Below are 21,689 nucleotides of genomic sequence, written 5' to 3'. Positions count from 1 at the left end.
AAGGATCTGCTTTCTGGCAGTCTCTGAGTCAGGCAAAGTCGAACTTATCTTGCTGAAGTCACTTTCTGGTCTCCTGCCTGCTCTGAGGACTTTGCTAGGACTTTGGGCAGAGCTGCAGAGGCAAGCCTGATTCGGATTTCCCTGACCCAGCCGTCAGCGAAGGAGTGGGACACGACAAAACCTTCATTCTCATCCTACATCAGAGCTACAGATATTCGCCACCATTACAAACCCTATACCAGTGATGGCAAATCTTTTCGGCACCATGGCCAGAATTCGGCATCGGAATGTGCATGTGCACCAGAGTGCCGGAAATCTGAAGACCAGCTGGCCGGTGCGCATGGTGCCACCTAGTCTTTGGGTTTCCGGCGCACGTATGTGCATCGGCCAGCTGGTCTTCGTGCGCGTAGCATGCTGGAAATGTAAAAACCAGGTGGCCGGTGTGCATGCATGTGCTGGAAACCAGAAGAGCAGATGGTGACAGTGCGCGTGTCCACAGAGAGGGCTCTGTGTGCCACCTCTGGCACACGTGCCATAGGTTCGCTATCACGGCCCTATACCATTTCAGACAAACTGTTGTCCAGCCTCTTCTTAAAAGCCTCCAGGGATGGAACACCCACAACTTCTGGAGGCAAGTTGTTCCACTGGTTAATTGTTCTAACTGTTCGGAATTTGTGCACTGTGTGGAGTTTACTTATGGCTTTGAAGTATTCTCTGGACAAATCAGCAGGATTCGGGAAAGATGCTAAGCTGTGAAGAATGGATGAATACAATAAATAAAATAAAGGTTAAAATAGACTCACCTTGCCCGTTCCAGCTGTAGTTCTCTGGTCTCCTGAAGGGTTGTGAGAATTCAGTATGTGCGATTCAGGTGGAACAGAGGACACATGTGACTTTGCAAGTTCAGGAAGGGAAGTGTGTTAAAAGCCAGACCACTTTTCAATAGGGAAGGACATGGGGTTTTTTTGGCCAGTATTAGCATAGTTTATTTGTTTAGGTCAGTGTTTCTCAATCCTGGCCACTTTTAGACATGTGGACTTCAACCTTCAGATTTAACATGATCAGGGGGAGGATAACCAGAGAATAATCACACAGTATTAACTGTTTTGAAAGTCAACTAAATGTAACGGTAAATCAGATTACGACCACAATTGAGCCCAAGATTTATATTGCTAAGTAAAATATTTCTTAAGGGAGTTTGCCCCGTTCTACAACTTTCCTTGCCACAGTTGTTAAGTGAATCACTGTATTTGTTAAATTAGTAACATGGTTGTTAAGTGAGTCTGGATTCCCCATTGATTTTGCTTGTAAGAAGTGTGCAAAAGTTTGCAAAAATTAGGTTGAGATAAAATGAAAGATACTGGATCCCTTATTTCAAATATACGATGAAAATTACTTCCATATTTTAATTGTTGTTGCTCTTGTTTATTGCTATTAGTATTACAATCTAATAAAACCACTTGCAGGAGAGTCCTGGAGACTAAACCATATGAAGAACAGCTGCAGGTTTTGTGTTTGCTAGTCTAAAGTAAAGAAGAATTAGGGGGTGACATGATAGCAGTATTTCAGTATTTGAGAGGCTGTCACAAAGAAGAGGGGGTCAAATTATTCTCCAAAGCACTACAAGAAATAATGGTTGAAAACTATGGTAATAAAAGAGAGAAGCAACCGAATTAAGGAGAAATTTCCTCATTTGGGATAATTAACCAGTGGAACAGCTTGCCTCCAGAGGTCGTGCTCCATCACTGGAGGTTTTTAAGAAGAGACTAGATGGCTACTTATCTGAAATGGTAGAAGCTCTCCTGCTTGAGCAGGGGGCTGGACTAGAAGACCTCCAAGGTCCCTTCCACCTCTATTCTAAGAATATTTTGCAGTTTCTGTCTGGAGACCAATGTTTTACAGCCTTGGCCATTTTGAGATGCGTGGACTCCCAGTTACTCCTGGCTGAGGAATTTCTGGGAGTTAAAGTTTACACCTCTAAAATTTGTCAAGTTTAAAAAACACTGATTTTGACATCAAGCTCCTTTAAAGGTGAGAGCTAGCTGAAAAGTTAGCTAAGCATCTCTGAAAAAACATATCTCCATAAAATAATGTTTGAGAATCTAGACAACCAGATGTTGAACTACAACTCCCAGAATTCTCAGTAAAATCCCACCAGCAAGAGTTGCTCAGGTTGGGAAACACTGAGATAATGAAAAGGATTAAATCTACAGAGCTGGTTTTCCTAGAGAGGTCAGGCATATCGGGAAACAGGCGCTTAAAGAAGACGCAAAAACCCATATCAAATCGAAAGATGATCTCAGGACTTGTATTGTTGACATTGTACAATTTCCTCCATATGAAAAAAAAAAGCTATAGTAATAAACAGTAATAAACAGAAACATACAACAGTTCACCCAACTGATTACAATTCTTAGCAAAAAAGGTTGAAAGTATGGGATTGAGGACCAGGGCTAGATTTTGGTGGAGGGGTGACAAATTCATTCCTCAACACAAGCAAAATGTATTTTACAGCACATTTCCTCCGTATTCCTCTTTCTGACATTCTGTGGTAACTTCGACACTCTGTTCCTACCAAGAGGGTAAATTGGTAAAGGTCTTCCTTCAGAATTAAATGATTGGTCTGAAAAACAAGAAGGGAAAAAAGAGAGATAATTGGTAGAAAAGTGGCCCTTCGGAGAGAAGGTCACTTCTGGAGTGTGCAATATCAATTTATATTGTTTATAATTTATATGATTGCTCACGTGGCAAAATGCTTCTTAGTAAATCACCAAATCAGCACAGTCATGTGACATGCCTTATAACTGTTTAGCCAAAGAATCCTCAGGTCCAATTGCTGTCAGTAAGTGTGACTATCTTTAATGGCCTTTGTGGCTCCTGATCCATAGATTTAGTCTACAGCAGGGGTCTCCAACCTTGGTCCCTTTAAGACTTGCGGACTTCAACTCCCAGAGTCCCTCAGCCAGCAAAGCTGGCTGAGGAACTCTGGGAGTTGAAGTCCACAAGTCTTAAAGGGATCAAGGTTGGACATCCCTGGTCTACAGCACAACTTTGGCAACATGCAACTTGAGGCCTATGGAGATTCTCAATCATCCTGGTCACGGTTGTCCCAAAAATGCTTTTCCAAAAAGCAACTGGACTTTCTTGTTGTTTTTTTTCCTTGAAATCATTTCGCTTCTCATTCCCAGCAGCTTCTGAAGAACTGAACTGAAGAAGCTTCTGTGATGAGAAGCGAAACATTTTCAAGGAAAAATCAAGTTGCCTTTTGAAAAAAGGACCTTTGGGATGATGCAACCTGAGGGTAACACCACCGGATGTCATCCTAGAACACCCAAATTACATTAAACTTGAAAAAAATTATTTGGAACTTTGTTATTATATATGTTGACAGCAATTAAGACGATTGTATGCCCCAAAACGGAAGGACACTTCGATGCCCACCATGGATGAATGGTTGAAAACGTTGATGGAGTTGGCTGAAATGGCAAAATTGATTATTTTGATTAAAGAAAAGAACGTTAATTATTTTTATTTCCACATGGAGACTGCTTCTATCTTTGTGCTTGAGGTGGAAAAGAATGGAACGTTGATTTTGGGTTTTACCGAGTAGATTGATAATCTTTATAGAAATGGCTTGCTCATATTATTATGAAAAAACAAAAAGTTGTGATTTGATGTTAATGCCTTATTTTACTGCAGCAGAGAGAGTTGGAAGTCAATGTTTCTTTTTCCTTTTTTCCCCTTATCTTTTCTTTTATGTACACTGAGAGCATATGCACCAAGACAAATTCCTTGTGTGTCCAATCACACTTGGCCAATAAAATTCTATTCTATTCTATTCTATTCTCACATCTCTTCCCCCTCCTCCTATCATATCACCCCTAGTCCTTCTCTACATTAAATTAGACATGCCCAATTCCTGAAACCGTTTTGAACTTTGGTGTTGCAGAAGACCCCGGAGATTACCATGGACAGCAAAGAAACCATATCGATGGATCATCGAATGAATCAGCCCAGGCTTTTCACTCGAGGCACAAAGGACCTTCCTGCAACTGTTCTGGATATGTTTTAGCCTCCTTTCCCCTAATTATCTTTGTTGTTCTTCTCTGCACTCTCTCTAGAGCCGTGATGGCGAACCTATGGCACGCATGCCACAGGTGGCATGCAGAGCCATATCTGTGGGCATGCGAGCGTTGCCCTAGCTTGGCTCCAGCGCGCATGCGTGCACCAGCCAGCTGATTCTTGGGCCTTCTTGACCCACCTGTTGTGACCCAGGTTCCTGGACCCGGACTCCTGGACTCGGATGATTCAGAAAGTGAGGGAGAAGACCTGGCAAGGCCTGCTTCTCTTGGGCCCTCTCCCTCCCTGGCACCCACTCAAAGGGAGGAGGAGGGGCCGGCAAGGCCTGATTCTCTCGAGCCTTCTTCTGATTTGGCAACGCCCCAAGAACAGTTTTGGAGTGATGCAAGACTGTGCAGACGTGACCGGCGCGCGCAGCAGAAGCAGCGTTGGGATAAAGCCAAGGAATGATGGTCATGCAGTGATATCTGCAGAGACTATAAATAGGAGGCGGGACTTCCTGGTTTTTTGTCTTGGACAAAGCAATGAATTTGCGCAGGCAAACTGTATCAATGGAGGGAAGAATATATTCGTGAGTAATTCTGGCCTTATCTATAATTTCCTCGTTATCTCCAGAAACTTGGCAGGCCTGTGGGTAGACGTGGCCAGGACATTTATCTATGTAAATAAAGTAGAAGAGGAGGCCTTTGACTGACTCTTTGTTGGGAGTATTGGGGGAGGGAAATAGAACACCACCAGAATTTGGGAAACAGTCCATTTCCAGCCTCCAGAGGGCCTCCAGGTGGGTGGGGAAGGCCGTTTTCGCCCTCTGCAGGCTCCTAGAAAGCCTCTGGAGCCTGGGGATGGCAAAAAACGGGCCTACGGGGCCCACCGTGCCATGGTGTGCCAAAAGCGGGGGGAGCGCAGGAGTCGCATGCATGGGGGGTGAGGTGCATTGAATTATGGGTGTGGGCATGCACGCACGCAACCCGCTGTGCTCCCCCTGCTTTTGGCACCCGACGGCAAAAAGGTTAGCCATCACTGCTCTACAGTCTCAACATCTTTCAACATCAAATCACACTACAATGTCGCTTTTGTCATTCAACCGTGGGAAAATCCTGTGGAACCCCATAGAGTTCTGAATGATCTTGGCTTGGCCCGCCTCTCAACCCAACAGACCTACCTCACAGGGTTGTGATGAACAGCGTGGGCACGTAAATTGCTGCAGGGGGATGCAAACCCGCTGTGGCCAGCCCTTCCGGCATGTCCTTCTTCTGCCCGTGGATTCTCTGGTGGCTAACAAGATGCGTCTTCCGACTAAATCTCTTCTCGCAGTCGGGGCAACCATACGGTCTTTCCCCCGTGTGGACCCTCTGATGGCTGATCAGGTTGGTGCTTCGGTTAAATTTCTTCCCGCAGTCCCCGCATTCGTAGGGTTTCTCCCCCGTGTGGATTTTCTGGTGCATTTTCAAGCCCGACCGACGGGAAAAGTTCTCACCGCAATCGGAGCAGGTATACAGCTCCCCGGTTGTATGGATTCTCTGGTGCCGGAGAAGGTGCTTGTTCCGGCTGAAGCTTTCACCACACTCGGAACACTTGAACATTTTCTCCCCCATGTGGTTCTTCTGGTGCCGGATGTACGTGGACCGATCGCAGAAGCTTTTACTGCACAGCAAACACACGTAGGGCTTTTCACCCGTGTGGCTCCTCTTGTGAGTGATGAGATGGTGGCTTTGGTTGAAACTCTTCCCACACTCCGGGCACTTGTAGGGTTTGTCGCCAGTGTGGAGCCGTTCGTGGCGCACCAGGCTGTACTTGTCGCAGAACTGCTTGCTGCAGAAGGCGCAATGGTAGGGCTTCTCCCCCGTGTGCATGTGCTGATGGGAAACCAAGCTGGAACTACGGCAGAAAGCCTTCCCGCAATCCGAGCACTGGAAGGGTTTCACCCCGGCGTGGATTTTGCTGTGGTTGTTGAGGTGCGAGCTGCGGCGGAAGTGTTTCCCACACTCCGAGCATTCGTAGGGTTTCTCCCGGCCGTGGACTCGGATGTGCACAATGAAGGCAGCCCTGGAAAGAAAGGCCTTCCCGCAATCGGAGCATTCAAACAGCTCCTTGCCGGTGTGGGCCTGGAGATGCTTGTTGAGGCTATGGAACAGTTTGTCACTCGGTTGCTTCCCTTTGGGGATCGGCTGCCTGAGGATGGTTGCGTAGAGGTCTCTCCTCTGCAGTGCAACAGGATCGGTCTCCGGGTCTTCTGGATGTTCTTCGGTTGGCTTGTTCGGATTCGAGACAGGTTCTTTTAAGTCCTGGCTGTTTTCTCTCCCTGCCATCATCTCCTGGTGGCCTCTTTGCCCTTCGTCAGCTGCCAAATGCAAGAATACCCCCACCCAGTGGTGAAATGTCAAATTTGTTACTATCGGTTCTGTGGGCGTGGCTTGGTGGTGGTGAGATAATGTGAGATAATGTGACTGGTGACTTTTTTACTTTTAAAAGGATTTTTTCTACAACCTCTTTGGCCGAAGAGGTTGTAGAAAAAATCCTTTTAAAAGGCTTGACGATCCCAGCTGAGCCGCTTGATCATCAGAGGCTTTTTTTTTTTACTTTTGCTTTTAAAAGTAAAAAAAACAACAACTGTTGATCGCGTGGCTCAGCTGGGCATGGGGTGGGGGGCGCAGGGATTTTGGCTACCGGTTCTCCGAACCACCTGCCGCCATCGCTATCGGATCGGACGATCCAGTCCGAACTGGGAGCATTTCACCCCTGCCCCCATTGATTAGTACCTCTCTCTTTAGGGTTCAGGCAGGGCAAACAATTCCTTGAGCTCCTCAAACATGCCATGAAATAAGGGTCTTCAAAGGAGGGGGATTGGAAATTTTGCAGAAGAACCCTTTTTTTGCTGGGGGAAGAAAAGGGGGGAATCTCAGAAAGGAGGCCAGTGAAGATACAGGTAGTCCTCGACTTATGACCAGCCCCTTAGTGACCGTTTGAAGTTACAACGGACACCCAAAAAGTTACTTACGACCCAGTTCCAAAGTTCCAATGGCTGCCCCTTTTCCCAGCAGTCATATGACCACATTTTGGGCACTCGGCAACTGGTATTTACTTCCAGTTTTTGACAAAAATGCCCTAGAGCAGTGGTCTCCAACCTTGGTCCCTTTAAGACTTATGGACTTCAATTCTATAATTGGAACTCTGGGAGTTGAAGTCCACAAGTCTTAAAGGGACCAAGGTTAGAGACCACTGCCCTAGAGTAAACAGTGAACTCACTTAACAACCACTGGAAAAGAGGTCATAAAAGTGAGTCCAACTAGATGTAACCACTTCATGACTATTGTGACTTATGACTTTAATGGGCAGGGTCTATTACGGTCATAAATTGATGATTACCTCTCCTGCCAATGGTCACCCTACTACCAAGCAGGGTGAGATATGGATAGGTTGAGCAGATGCCTCAGATTAGCAGCACCTCATGCCACAATTTAAGATACGCCCATAGCGAAATATATGTTTTGTCCATTTAAATGTATCCATCTAATTCTGGCCGAGGATCAGTTTTCTTTTATCTGACCATTGTTTTGGTCGTGGCTCCTCCTTCTGCCCCTCAAGGTTATTCCCTGTTCCTATTATTGGTAGTCCTCAACTTACGACCACAATTGAGCCCCAAATTTCTGTCGCTAGGCAAGACAGTTAAGTGAGCTTTGCCCTCTTTTACTCTTGCCACAGTTGTTAAGGGAATCACCGCAGTGATCACATGGTTGTTAAGTGAATCTGCCTTCCCCGTTGCTTGTCAGAAGGTCCCAAAAGATGATCACATGACCCAGGGACATTGCAATTGCCATAAATACAAGCCCGTTGCCAAGCGTCCAAATTATGATCACGGGGAATGCTGCAACGGTCCTAAGTGCAAAAAACGGTCATAAGTCGCTTTTTTCAGCACCGTTGTAACATTGAACGGTCACTAAATGAATGCTTGTAAATCGAGGGCTACCTGTATATCCACAGAGAATTAGAGGTCTTTCACATGTTGCTGAACTACAATTCCCAGAAGTCTTCACTCTCAGCCAACTTGGCTAGGGCAGCTGAGAGCAACATTCTGAAGGTCAAAGGTTCTTTGCATTTGTAGTCCTCATGTTATGAGGGCAAAGGGGACCGGAATTCCCATTGCTAAACAACATGATTGTAAAGCATGATCTCACATCACCACCTTTCTTAGCAAAAGGTAGTCCTGGTTGCCGTCATTAAATGAGGACTGTGCAGTTTGTTAAGGATCTCATATGATCACAGCCTTCAACTTCCCGCTGGCTTCCCCATTGACTCTGCTTGTGGGAAGCCTTTTCGTTTCCTGTTATTCTTTATATAGATACCCTCCCTTCCCAGTGCTGAAATCTAAATTTCTTTTTCTACCGGTTCTGTGGGCGTGTCTTGGTGGTGGGGTCATGTGACTGGGTGAGCGTGGCTATGTGACTGGGGGATCAAAAGACAGAAACTCACTAACAATGTCCTGCTAGAGCAGGGTTGGACTAGATGACCTTCAGATCCCTTCTAGCCCTGGATTATTCTCTGAAGCTGTGTCTAGTGCCAGGTTTGTAGTCCTTCCTTCCTCTCCTTTTCCCTCCCTCCCTCTTTCTTTCTTTCTTTCTTTCTTTCTTTCTTTCTTTCTTTCTTTCTTTCTCTCTCTCTCTCTCTCTCTTTCTTTCTTTCTTTCTCTCTCTCTCTCTCTCTCTCTCTCACACACACACACACACACACACACACCCCTACACACCCCATTTTTTGCCTAGCAGGCTTCAGCTTTTTTACCTTTTAAAAAATGCTTTTAAAAGTTAAAAAAAAAAGAAAAGCCTCTGACCATCAGGGACCGTCAGAGCCTTGTTTTAACCCTTTAAACACATTTTTTTACAACCTCTTTGGCCGAAGAGGTTATTAAAAAATGCTTTTAAAAGTAAAGGGAAAAAAGGCTCTGATGATCGCGTGGCTCAGCTGGGCATGGGGGGGAGGGCAGGGATTTTTGCTACTGGTTCTCCAAACCACCCGCCACCATTGCTACCGGATTGGGCAATCCGGTCCGAACCTGGAGCATTTCATCCCTTTCATCTCTTTCCCCAAATCAAGTTACATAATTCAAATTCTCTAGTTGCAGTATGGAGGCTGATGCTGCAGAGGTTGCCCCCTAGTGCTGAAGTTCCGCAATGAACAAAATGGAGGGCATAAAGCTTACATGGCTGAGAGCAAAGACAGCTGGGAGTGGTAGTTCCCCAACAAAGGAACCCTTACCTGTCCTGCTAGCATTCCCATCCTCCTCTTGCTTGACCAACTCCCTGTTCAGCTGCCTGAGGGTAACATCCAGAGAAGTTTCTTTTGCTTCGGGGAAATTCACTCCCCCCTCTTGCTTCATCCCTGTGATCTGGAACAAAAGGGTAATTTTAATCCATAACAACGGGTAGACAAAATGGCCATCTTTTTGAGGTAGATACTTCCTATATCCCCCTTTGGGGACAGGTGGGCATGTTTCCAAACAAAACAGGGCAGCTCCCAACCAACTCCATCATTATTTTCAAAGAAGATAGGAGAAGACTCAGTGAACTGAAATAACAATGGCAATAGTAACAGATCATTACATTTCGATTTTGTTACTCAGGACCTTCTGAATGCAGAAAGGGGCAATAATATACATGTTTCTAAGGAAGAAAGCCTGTAATCTACTACAAGTAGTCCTCAACTTATGACCACAACTGAGTCCCAATATTCTGTTGCTAAGCAAGACTCTTAAGTGATTTTTCCTCCATTTTATGACCTTTCTTGCCACAGTTGTTAAGTGACTAGCAATAGCACTTAGACTTATATACCGCTTCATAAGGCTTTATAGCCTTCTCTGAGCAAGTTTACAAAGTCAGCCTATTGCCCCCAGCAATCTGGGTCCTCATTTTACCGACCTCAGAAGGATGGAAGGCTGAGTCAACCTTGAGCCGGTCAGGATTGAGGGAATCGAACTGCTGGCAATTGGCAGAATTAGTCTGCCATTCTGCATTGTAGTCACTGTGTTTATTCACGAGTCCATGTTGGCAGGGAAGTATAAGTACGGGTAGTCCTAGACTTACAACAGTTCATTTAGTGACCATTCAAAGTTAAAACGGCACTGAAAAAGTGACTTCTGATTGATTTTCAGAGTTATGACCTTTGCAGCATCTCCATGATCATGTGATCAAAAATCAGATGCTTGGCAAATGGTTCATATGGTCAGTGGTCTTCCGGGTTCACTTTAAGGTACTTGTCATCACCTTTAAAACGCTCCATGGCCTAGGGCCGGGATATTTACGGGACCGCCTACTGCCACCATTAGCCTCTCACCGACCAGTGCGCTCTCACAGAGAGGGCCTCCTCCGGATACCGTCAGTTAAACAATGTCGGCTGGCGACCTCTAGGGGGAGGGCCTTCTGTGGGGCCCTACCTCTGGAACGAGCTCCTCTGGGGCTTCGCCAACTCCCGATCTCAAGTCCTTCCATGAGCTGAAGACGCTGCTGTTTCGAAGAGCAGGACTAGCCTGAATGTAGTTTTAAATTGGGATTTTTAAAAAAGGGGTTTAAATGAGGTTTTAAATTTGTATTTAAAAGTTAGAGCATCAATTGAATTTAACTATCTATTCTTTAGCTGTTTTTTATCTATTATATGTTTTCTGTTGTTTTTTGTCTGTGAACCGCCCTGAGTCCTTCGGGAGATGGGCGGTATACAAATATAATGAATAATATAATAAATAATAATATGGTACTTATGAAGGTTGCTGTGTCTCAAGATCACGTGATCCCCTTTTGCTACCTTCCGACAAGCAAAGTCAATGAAGCCCGATTCACTTAACGACCAGGATGCTAACTTATCAACTGCAGTGATTCATTTAACAACCGAGGCAAGAAAGGTCGTAAAATGGGGCAAAACTCAATTAACAAATGTCTCACTTAAGACCAGAAATTTTGGGTGTCGACAGTCACAAGTCGAGGAGCAACTGTAGTTCTCAATTTACGATCCCAATTGAGCCCAAAATTACTCTTGCTAGCTAAGACAGTGGTTCATTGAGTTTTGCCCTGTTTTGCAACCTTTCTTGCCACTCCTCTTAAATGAATCACTGCAGTTAAGTTAGAACATGGTTGTTAAGTGAAGTGCTTGTCAGGTGGTCGCAAAATGTGATCACATGATTTATTTATTTATTTTATTTATTTATTATTTAAATTTGTATACCGCCCTTCTCCCGAAGGACTCAGGGCGGTTCACAGCCAAGTAAAATGGACAATACATACAATTAAAATACTAATAAAAAACTTATTTAAATTGGCCATAATTAAAATTTGGAAGTAAAACCCATTTAAAAACCCATAACTTAAAAAACTAACCCAGTCCAGCGCAGATAAATAAGTAAGTTTTGAGCTCGCGGCGAAAGGTTCGGAGGTCCGGAAGTTGACGAAGTCCTGGGGGGAGCTCGTTCCAGAGGGCGGGGGCCCCCACAGAGAAGGCCCGTCCCCTGGGTGTCGCCAGACGACATTGTCGCTACCGACGGCACCCTGAGGAGTCCCTCTGTGAGAGCGCACGGTCGGTGAGAGGTATTTGGTAGCAGCAGGCGGTCCCGTAAGTAACCCGCCCTATGCCATGGAGCGCTTTAAAGACGCTCACCAACACCTTGAAGCGCACCCGAAGGCCACAGGTAGCCAGTGCAGCTCGCAGGATAGGTGTCACTCGGGAGCCACGAGGCTCCTCTATCACCCAAGAGCTGCATTCTGACCAACTGCAGCCTCCGGATGCCCTTCAGGGGAGCCCCATGTAGAGAGCATTGCAGTAGTCCAGACGAGACGCCACAAGGGCGTGAGTGACTGTGCACAAGGCATCCCGGTCTAGAAAGGCGCAACTGGCGCACCAGGCGAACCTGGTGGAAAGCTCTCCTGGAGACGGCCGTCAAATGATCTTCAAAAGACAGCCGTGCATCCAGGAGAACGCCCAAATTACGCACCTCTCCATCGGGGCCAATGACTGCCTCCCGACAGTCAGCCGCGGACTCAGCTGACTGTACCGGGATGCCGGCATCCACAGCCACTCCGTCTTGGAGGATTGAGCTTGAGCCTGTTTCTCCCCATCCAGACCCGACGGCTTCCAAACACCGGGACAGCACTGATAGCTTCATTGGGGTGGCCCGTGTGAAAAGTACAGCTGGGTGTCATCAGCGACAGCTGGTACCTCACACCAAAGCCACTGATGATCTCACCCAGCGGCTTCATATAGATGTTGAACAGAAGGCGAGAGAATCGACCCCGCGGCACCCCACAAGTGAGGCGCCGCTGGGCCCACCTCTGCCCCCGTCAACACCGTCTGCGACGGTCGGAGAGATAGGAGGAGAACCACCGATAAACGGTGCCTCCCACTCCCAACCCCCAACCGGCGCAGCAGGATACCATGGTCGATGGTATCAAAAGCCGCTGAGAGGTCTAATAGGACCAGGGCAGAGGAATAACCTCATCCCTGGCCCTCCAGAGATCATCCACCAACGCGACCAAAGCCGCCTCAGTGCTGTAACCGGGTCGGAAGCCGGACTGAACGGGTCCAGATAGACAGTTTCCTCCAGGTGCAGGGGAAACTGATATGCCACCATATTTCTACAACCTTCGCCGCGAAGGTTGAGACCGGACGATAATTACCTAAAACAGCCGGGTCCAGGAAGGCTTCTTGAGGAGGGCCTCACCACCGCCTCTTTCAAGGCGGCCGGAAAGACTCCTCCAACAAGGAAGCGCCAGAATCCCTGGAGCCAGCCTCGTGTCACCTCCTGAGTGGCCAGCACCAGCCAGGAGGGCACGGGTCCAGTAAACACGTGGTGGCATTCAATCTACCCAGCAACCTGTCCATGTCCTCGGAGTCACAGGGTCAAACTCATCCCACACAACATCACCAAGACCGCCTCAGATACCTCGCCTGAATCGCCACAATTTTGGTCCAGACCGTCCCTAAGCTGAGCGATTTTATCGTATAGATAACCGTTAAACTCCTCAGCACGTCCCTGCAGGTCATCCCGCCCCTGGTGAAGGAGGGAGCGGTCACCAAACAGGGCAGCTGGGCGGTTATCTGCCGACGCAATGAGGGAGGAGGCGAGGAACGCCGCTTCCCTCAGTGCCACTAGGTAGGTCCTAGTATAGGATCTAACTAGTGTCCGATCAGCCTCTGAACGGCTGGACCTCCAGGAACTCTCTAGGCGCCTTCTCCGCGCTTCATCCCCTCAGCTCCTCGGAGAACCAAGGAGCCGGTTGGGATCTGCGCCGGGTCAGAGGTCGCAAAGGCACGACACGGTCTAAAGCCCCAGCCGCAGCCCGCTCCCAGGCTGCAGCTAGTTCCTCTGCCGTGCCGTGAGCCAGACCTCAGGAAGTGGCCCAAGCTCCGTCCGAAACCTCTCTGGGTCCATCAGGCGCCTGGGACGGTACCACCGTAATGGTTCCGTCTCCCTGCGGTGTTGGGTAGCGGTCAGAAAGTCCAGGCGAAGGAGAGTGATCTGACCATGACAAAGGTTCAATGACTATTTCCTTTAAGTCCAGATCTCTCAACCACTGACCAGAGACAAAATCAGGTCCAGTGTGCCTCCCCGATGTGAGTGGGGCCATCCACTACTTGAGTCAGGTCCAAGGCCGTCATGGAGGCCAGGAACTCCCGAGCTACCGTCGATGACGAGCCGGCAGATGGCAGTTAAAGTCCCCATGACTAAAAGTCTGGGGTCTCCACTGCCACCCCGCAAGCACCTCCAGGAGCTCGGGCAGGGCAGCTGTCACGCAGCAAGGAGCCAGGTACGCCACCAGCAAGCCCATCTGACATCTATGACCCCACCTCACAAGAGGATTCACACCCGGCAATCTGAGGTACAGTGGTCTCCCTCGGCTCTAGACTCTCTTTAATAGCAACCGCCACCCCTCCACCCCTACCCTGGGCCCTCGGCTGATGGAATGCACGGAAACCCGGTGGGCACATCTCGACCAGGGGCACACCCCCTTCAGTGCCCAACCAGGTCTCCGTAACGCCTATAATATCCGCGGCACCCCCCTGAATCAGATCATGTATTAGGGGGGCCTTATTGGCCACGGACCGTGCGTTGCATAACATCAGACGAAGGCCCAGGCTCTGAGGGTCTTGGCCATCCGGGGAACGGGAGAAGTCAGGGGGATCGGGGCACGCGATCGCCTGCAAACATCGAACTCCTGGGACATGATCCTGGGACACTGCCTCCATCATAAATATTAACCCATTACCAAGTGTCCGAATTTTGATCACGCAACCATGGGGATGCTGCAACAGTGTGAAAAATAGTCATAAGTCTTTTTTTCTTTTTTTTTGGCAGTCTCGTTGTAACTTTGGCCGCTGAACGAATGGTTGTAAGTCGAGGACTACCTGTAGGGCACTAGGAAAAATTGCCTAATGGTAAGAAGTGCAGATATTCCTCAGGTTATGACCACCATTGAGCCCAAAATTGATGTCGCTAACTGAAACATTTGCCGTATTCTGGCAGCCATTTTGGATGTTCGTTTGTTGTATGGCAAGACTTGTTTCCGTGTGGTGGTTGGCTGTGTATTTTGTCGGGGTTTGGACGACAAGGATCGCATTATGAAATTAAATTACATATTATATTATATGTATAACATATGTATAACGTATGTATAACATATGAAGAACGGTTGCAGGAACTGGGTATGTCTAGTTTAATAAAAAGAAGGACTAGGGGAGACATGATAGCTGTGTTCCAATATCTCAGGGGCTGCCACAAAGAAAAGGGAGTCGGGCTGTTCTCCAAAGCACCTGAGGGTAGAACAAGAAGCAATGGGTGGAAACTGATCAAAGAAAGAAGCAACTTAGAACTAAGGAGAAATTTCCTGACAGTTAGAACAATTAATAAGTGGAACGACTTGCCTGCAGAACTTGTGAATGCTCCAACACTGGAAATTTTTAAGAAAATGTTGGATAACCATCTGACTGAGATGGTGTAGGGTTCCTGCCTAGGCAGGGGGTTGGACTAGAAGGCCTCCAAGGTCCCTTCCAACTCTGTTGTTATATTATATATTATATTATATTATGTATTATGTTTTATTATATTAAGCACTATGTTCCATACATCAAAGGAACATCTGAAATGGCTGCCAGAATACTGCACCTACCCCTAGGAATAAAGGATAGCGCCCAAACCCACATTCACGCTCAGAAAAGAGCTACCTAAAGTCAAAGACAAAACACAGAAGGAAGGCAACAACCACACAAGTTTAAAAAAAAATCAACTGCAACGATTGTAACCAATTCTATGCGGGACAAACAGGAAGGCAATGGATAACAAGGGTTCATGAACATGAAGTAGCAGTTAAACGGCACCATGAAAAATCCCTGATCTCAAACCACATTGATCGTAAACAACTGCAGATCGATTGGGAAGGAACAAAAATCATTGGCCATGCCAGCGCGGGCCACACGCGTGAATTTATTGAAGCCCGGTATTTCTCCCAAAGGAGCAATTGACAAGCATATTGATCTAGATCCGGCGGATGAATAGGTAAGAAACCCAACCGTTCGAATGACCAGTCGACAAGAGAACCAATCAGCTGCTCAGAATTTAAATCTAGTTCCAAACGGTCAAATGACCAACTGACCAAACGGTCACACAAGACATTTATAAGCTAAAGGAGAATAAGACAAAGGAAATCCTGCTGATAACGTTACCTAATCTGGTAACGAAACGTTCAGAAACTTTTTCTTTTTTTTTTAAATCCATTTTTTTTTCCGGTAATGTCAAAAGAATTTGAAAGGCTACAGTGAATTTTGTAAATAAAAATGGTGATCGTTCACAAAGATTACCAGGTGCAAATAAGAAATACACATTATTTCCATGGCAAGGAAGATAAAAGCAGGCATGGTTAAACTGATTATTTTATTCAAAGCGGTAAATTTGTTTTCATTGGGAATATCCCTTCTGGAATTGGTGAAGAAGAAAAATACGAAACTTTTGACTTTGGTTTTTTCGTTGATGAGAAAGATTTGATGTTATAGGAACGGCTAGTTATGTATATTAATGTGTAAAAGCAAAAAGTTGTGGTTGGAGTGTGTTCATCTTGTACTGTGCTAAGAAGAGTTGGATGTCAATGATCCCTTTCTTTCTTTTTTCTCTTTCCCTTTGTATCTCACACCCCCTTTTTCCCACTTCTTTTCCTTCCCTTAATTTCTTATTTTTTTGTCTCTTCTTTGTATTTTATATAATAAAAATTAAAAAAAAAAATTGAAACAAGTTTGTGGAGCAAACCACTGCCAATTACGGTGTGTGTGTGTGTGTGTGTGTGTGTGTGTCTCTGTCTGTCTGTCTATCTATCTATCTATCGTGTTTCCCTGAAAATAAGACCCTGTCTTATATTTTTTTGAACCCTGAAATAAGCGCTTGATCTTATTTTCAGGGAGGTCTTATTATTTTGGGGCACATGGAGCAAAATGGGGCTCCTCTTGACGTCTTACCATTTCCAGCTCTGCGTTTAAATATTTTCAGGGAGGGCTTATTATCAGGGGATGTCTTATTTTCGGGAAAACAGGGTATCTATCTATCTATCTATCTATCTATCTATCTATCTATCTATCTATCTATCTATCTATCTATCATCTATCTATCTATCTATCTATCTATCTATCATCTATCTATCTATCTTCCTTTCTCTCTCCCTTTCCCTCCCTCTCTCTATTTAATTATCTAATTTATTGGCCACCCACTTTACCACAGGGTAACTCTGGGTGGCTTACAATATTAAAAGATAAAATTATACAAATAACATACTATAAAAATACAAAATATAATTGCTAAACGATGGAGAGGGGAGGGAGTAGGATGAGTGGGGGAGGGAAGTGGGATATGATCTTAATCCACCAGCCCCCTCCAACATGAAGTTCCTTCTTCGGAGCTCCAAGCCAACCGGCAGAGCCAGGTTTTTAGGCTCTTACAGAAGGCCAGGAGGGTTGGACCAGACCACACTCCAAGGGGCAAGATGTTCCAGAGGGCAGGCACAAATGGCAGAGAAGGCATCTTCTCCTGCACCTTGCAAACTGGAACTCCCTGGCCGACAGAACCCACAGCATGCCTCCTCTGCTGACACGAGTAGGGCAGGCCAATAGCAATAGCAATAGCACTTAGACTTATATACCGCTTCAGGGAGATTTACAGCCCTCTCTAAGCAGTTTACAAGTCAGCCTATTCCCCCCCAACAATCTGGGTCCTCACTTTACCGACCTCAGAAGAATGGAAGGCGGAGTCAATGTTGAAATGGGATGAGATGTTCCCTTAACCCAATTCCAGTGGGACGAGATGGTCCCTTAAGTTTGGCCCCATTTTCTCACTTTTCCTACCACAGTGGTTAAGTGAATCACTGCAGCTGGTAAATTAGTAACCTAGTTAAGTGAATATGGCTTCCTGACTGGCTTTGCTTGTCAGAAGGATGCATGTGACCTTGGGACACAGCAACCATCCTAAGTGCGAACCAGTTGCCAAGCATCTGAATTTTCATCAAATGATCATGGGGATGCTTCAAAGGTCGTAACTGTGAAACATGTTCAGAAGTCAGTTCAGTGCTGTTGCAACTTTGAATGGTCACTAAGGTCGAGGACTATCTGTATGCCCTCCTTCACCCAGCATCCAACTTCATTTGGGGCCCTCAAGTCAGAGGTAACCCTTACCTGCTGATCTGGCTTCTCACACTGCCTTAGGAGGAAGCATTCTGCCAAGGCTACCGCATGGAAGCAGCTCTCGGAATCCCGTTCCTGGATCCAGCTCAGCATCTCCAGGGGCAGGATGGCCAGGAACTGCTCTAGGATCACCAGCTCCAGCATCTCCTCCTTGGTGTGCCTCTCGGGCATCAGCCACCGGTGGCAAAGTTTCCGGAGTTGGCAGTAAGCCTCCCACGGGCCCTTGGCCTCCCTGTAACTGAACTGCCGGAAGTGCTGGCGCTGGCATTCGGAATTGCCAGCTTCAGGGCCTTCGGTTTGCTCCTCGCTTCCTCCATTTGGGATCCTGAAGTCTCTGCTGTCCGGTGTAATTTTGGGGACCTTCTCTGTTTTAGCCCAGTCAGACATGAGCCCTGCTCCTTCCAAAATGGATGGGGAAACCTTGGGGCCATGCTGCAGCATCGCCTCCGGCAGCCCCTGGGCCAGAGGAAGAGTTAGGGAAGTGTCGAGAAAGTCGCATCTTTGTGCTTCCCACTGTTGTGGCTCCGGACTGTGGCCTCCAGACTCCTGTTTAATGTGCTGACGTGAGGAGCACAATCCTCCCGATATGGCCTCGGTATACCCAGCCAAGTGGGCATGTCTCTCAGATTCCAGGTCCTGCTTTTCCACCTTGATTTCTGGCTTCACGTCTGGGTCAACGATGACTCTCTGAAACCCCGAGGTTGAAATCTCCACCTCCCGCTCCAAAGACATGATCTTTTTCCCTAGATGAATCTAATTCACTTCCAACCTGCCATTTCTTCCTTCAGATGCAGAGGAAAACATCCAGCATTGGGATCCTGCTTCCCCGAGGCAAGGGGAGACACATGCGTCCTCATGCTTCTCATCTCCCCCAAGATCAATTTCCTAAAAAAATAAGAAATAGAAAGATTCATGAGCAGGACAGAAATACTCAAACAGGGCCTCTCCGAATGTTCTACGTTTCAATTCCCATCATCCCCAGCAGAGCTACTGGCAAGGGATCACGTGAGGTGCAGTCCTCAAAATCGCACAGAATAATGTGCTCCTGGTTTAGAGCTAGTGTTTGGCCTGTATGTTTCTGGCTAACAGGGCAGAAACATGCTGCATCGGGATGAAGCCCTGAAGTCTGGCACGCCAAACACATCTTGAAGCACTGATGACGTTACTTAGTTGGGTGATAAAACGTCTGCAGGAAAACATCCAAGGGAAGCTCAGAGAGCACCAAAGACTCCACAGTTCAACCTCGAGCTACAGATATTTTCTTCCCCTTGAAAAATTCCACATTTTTAAAGTCCCCCAGTCCTGATTTTTCTCCTGAAAGCTATTTTTCCCTTCATTTCCCCCCCTCTCTATTGTTGGAGGATGCTTTACACTTAACTCCCAATCATCCCCTCCGCAGGTAGGACTTACAACCATTCATTTGGCGACCATTCAAAGTTATAATGGTCCTAGTCGTGAAATCCTTTTTTTTAACTACTGGTTCTGGCTTGGTGGGCATGGCAGGAGAAGGATACTGCAAAATCTACATTCCCACCCCACTCCAGGGGAAGGATATTGCAAAATCTCTATTCCCACCAGCCAGAGATGGCATTTGCTGGTTCTCCGAACTACTCAAAATTTCTGCTACCGGTTCTCCAGAACCTGTCAGAACCTGCTGGATTTCACCCCTGAATGGTCCTGAAAGTTTTTTTTCCCAATAATCTGATCACATGATCAAAATTCAGGCACGTTTACCCACTGGCATGTTTTTATGGTAGCTGCAGCATCCTGGGGCCACGTTATCATTTGCAACCTTCCCAGCTAGATTCTGACAGGCAAAGTCAATTAGGGGGAAGGAGGGAAGCTGGATTTGTTTAACAACCATGTGATTCACTTAACAATTGCACAACAGATAGTCTTTGACTTACAGCCATTTGTTTAGTGACCATTCAAAGTTACAACAGCACTGAAAGAAATGACTTATGACCACATTTCACACTTACGACCATTTGCAGCATCCCCGTGGTCATATGATCAAAATTCGGATGCTTGGCAACTGCTATGGGTTTATGACGGTTGCGGTGTGCTGGGGTCCCGTGATCCCCCTTTTGTGACCTTCTGACAAAAGTCAACGGGTAAGACAGATTCACTTAACAACCGTGTGACTAACTTAACAATTGCAGTGATTCACTTAAACTGTGTCAGGAAAGATTGTAAAATGGGGCAAAACTCACGTAACGACTGTCTTGTTTAGCGATGGGAATTGTGGGCTCAATTGTGGTTGTAAGTCGAGGACTACCTGTAATTTTGCTGAACAATTGTGGCAAAAAAAGGTTGTAAAATTGAACACAACACACTTGGGCCGCCACTTTGTTTACTAACAGAAAATCAGCTTTCACTTGTGGTTGCAACAGAATGAACATTAATGCTATCAATAGCTGGCTTCAGATTGTCACTCGCTAGCAGGGCTCCCTGGGTTAAGAGCCCGCCAACTTTTCCCCCCAGTCTGACCTCCCTTGCTGGGTTGTGGTTGTGGTTGATCCCACATGAACCATTCTCACTCGGAATGGGATAACTCACCACGGCCAACTCGTGGCAAGACAACTTGCCACAGCCAACTTGCTGTGGGACAATTTAACAATTCTATTTCATTATTTAAAATAAATAAATAAATATTTTAATTTTTGCCATTCCCATTTCATTCTGTCCCCTCCTTTTGCATCCTTTCTCTAATAATTCTCTTCTACTATTTCTTCAATATTAGTGTAACTCTTGTCCTGCAGGGCAGGGGTCTCCAACCGTGGCAACTTTAAGACTTGTGGACTTCAACTCCCAGAATCCCTCAGCCAGCAAAGCTGGCTGAGGAATTCTGGAAGTTGAAGTCCACAAGTCTTAAAGTTGCCAAGGTTGGAGACCCCTGCTGCAGGGAGTTGGCCACGGAGAATTGTCATACCCCCAGTCTCACTTCCCAGAGGGGGGAAAAATACACACACAATGTAATTGCAACAGACACTGCGATTGTAAACCACTTATATTAAAGAATGTAGAGAAGAGCAACCAAGATGATCAGGGTACTGGAGGCTAAAACCTATGAAGAACGGTTACATGAACTGGGCATGGCTAGTCTAGTGAAGAGAAGGACCAGGGGTGACATGATAGCAATGGTCCAATATTTGAGGGGCTGCCACAGAGAGGAGGGGGTCAAGCTGTTTTCCAAAGCATCTGAAGGCCAGACAAGGAATAATGGATGGAAACTGAACAAGGAGAGATTCAACCTGGAAATAAGGAGAAATTTTCTGACAGTGAGAAGAATCAACCAATGGAACGGCTTCCCTTTGGAAGTTGTGGGAACTTCATTACTGGAGGCTTTCAAGAAGAGACTGGACAGCCATTTTTCAGAAATGGTATAGACAAAGTCTCCTGCTTGAGCAGGGGCTGGAGTAGATAGATGACTTGCAAGATCCCTTCCAACTGTTCTGTTCTGTTCTACTCTATACTCTATCCCTATCCCTATCCTATCCGGACTTGCTTTTGAATTAAAGTTGCATTTACTTATCTGCTTAGCTTCCATTTCAATTGTTTCCCCCTGATCTTTGATTTATGCAATGAAAAGAAATTCACAGCGCCTCTTCGTCCACTGGCAGTCTTGTGCACGCAATCAAAGGTCGTTTGGAGGGGGTGCGGCGTGTACCCCGCTTCTTTGGGCGCTTCTCATTGCTCCCGCCTCGCCCCGCGCCCTCACTTACATATCCCGAGTAAGGCCCGAGCGATCTTCCTTGCAATGGGAATTCCGGCCGCAAATAAAGGCGCGTTTGTGGAAAAAGTCCCCCTCCACCCAAAATTTTATTTCTAATTAATCTGCAATGCAAAGCAGGCGAACCCGCTTGCGAATTTGTCGAAGGACCGAACGGCGGGTTCAACAGAAAGCAGCTCTG

The 21,689-nt window shown here is 46.6% G+C and overlaps 1 protein-coding gene across 3 annotated transcripts; it reads right to left on the bottom strand.

Moving 5' to 3' along the window:
* Positions 1-2,485: 2,485 nt before the first annotated feature.
* Positions 2,486-21,689, bottom strand: LOC131193470 (zinc finger protein 436-like). 3 transcript variants are annotated; one of them, XM_058173651.1, is made up of 5 exons: positions 21,307-21,689; positions 17,767-18,660; positions 9,334-9,463; positions 5,243-6,421; positions 2,486-2,623 (listed from the first exon to the last, which is right to left on the bottom strand). In XM_058173651.1, the coding sequence occupies exons 2-4, from the start codon at positions 18,505-18,507 to the stop codon at positions 5,244-5,246; spliced, it is 2,049 nt and encodes a 682-aa protein (XP_058029634.1). In that variant the 5' UTR covers positions 18,508-18,660; positions 21,307-21,689; the 3' UTR covers positions 2,486-2,623; position 5,243. The 3 variants fall into 3 exon arrangements, with proteins under 3 accessions (XP_058029634.1, XP_058029633.1, XP_058029635.1); XM_058173650.1 differs by having other exon boundaries at positions 21,501-21,689; XM_058173652.1 differs by lacking the exon at positions 21,307-21,689 and adding an exon at positions 19,989-20,598.

Source organism: Ahaetulla prasina, chromosome 2 (genome assembly GCF_028640845.1).
Source record: "Ahaetulla prasina isolate Xishuangbanna chromosome 2, ASM2864084v1, whole genome shotgun sequence".
NCBI classification, from domain to species: domain Eukaryota; kingdom Metazoa; phylum Chordata; class Lepidosauria; order Squamata; family Colubridae; genus Ahaetulla; species Ahaetulla prasina.
Note: the sequence above shows the minus strand (reverse complement) of the source record. Positions and strands in the feature narration are given on the sequence as shown.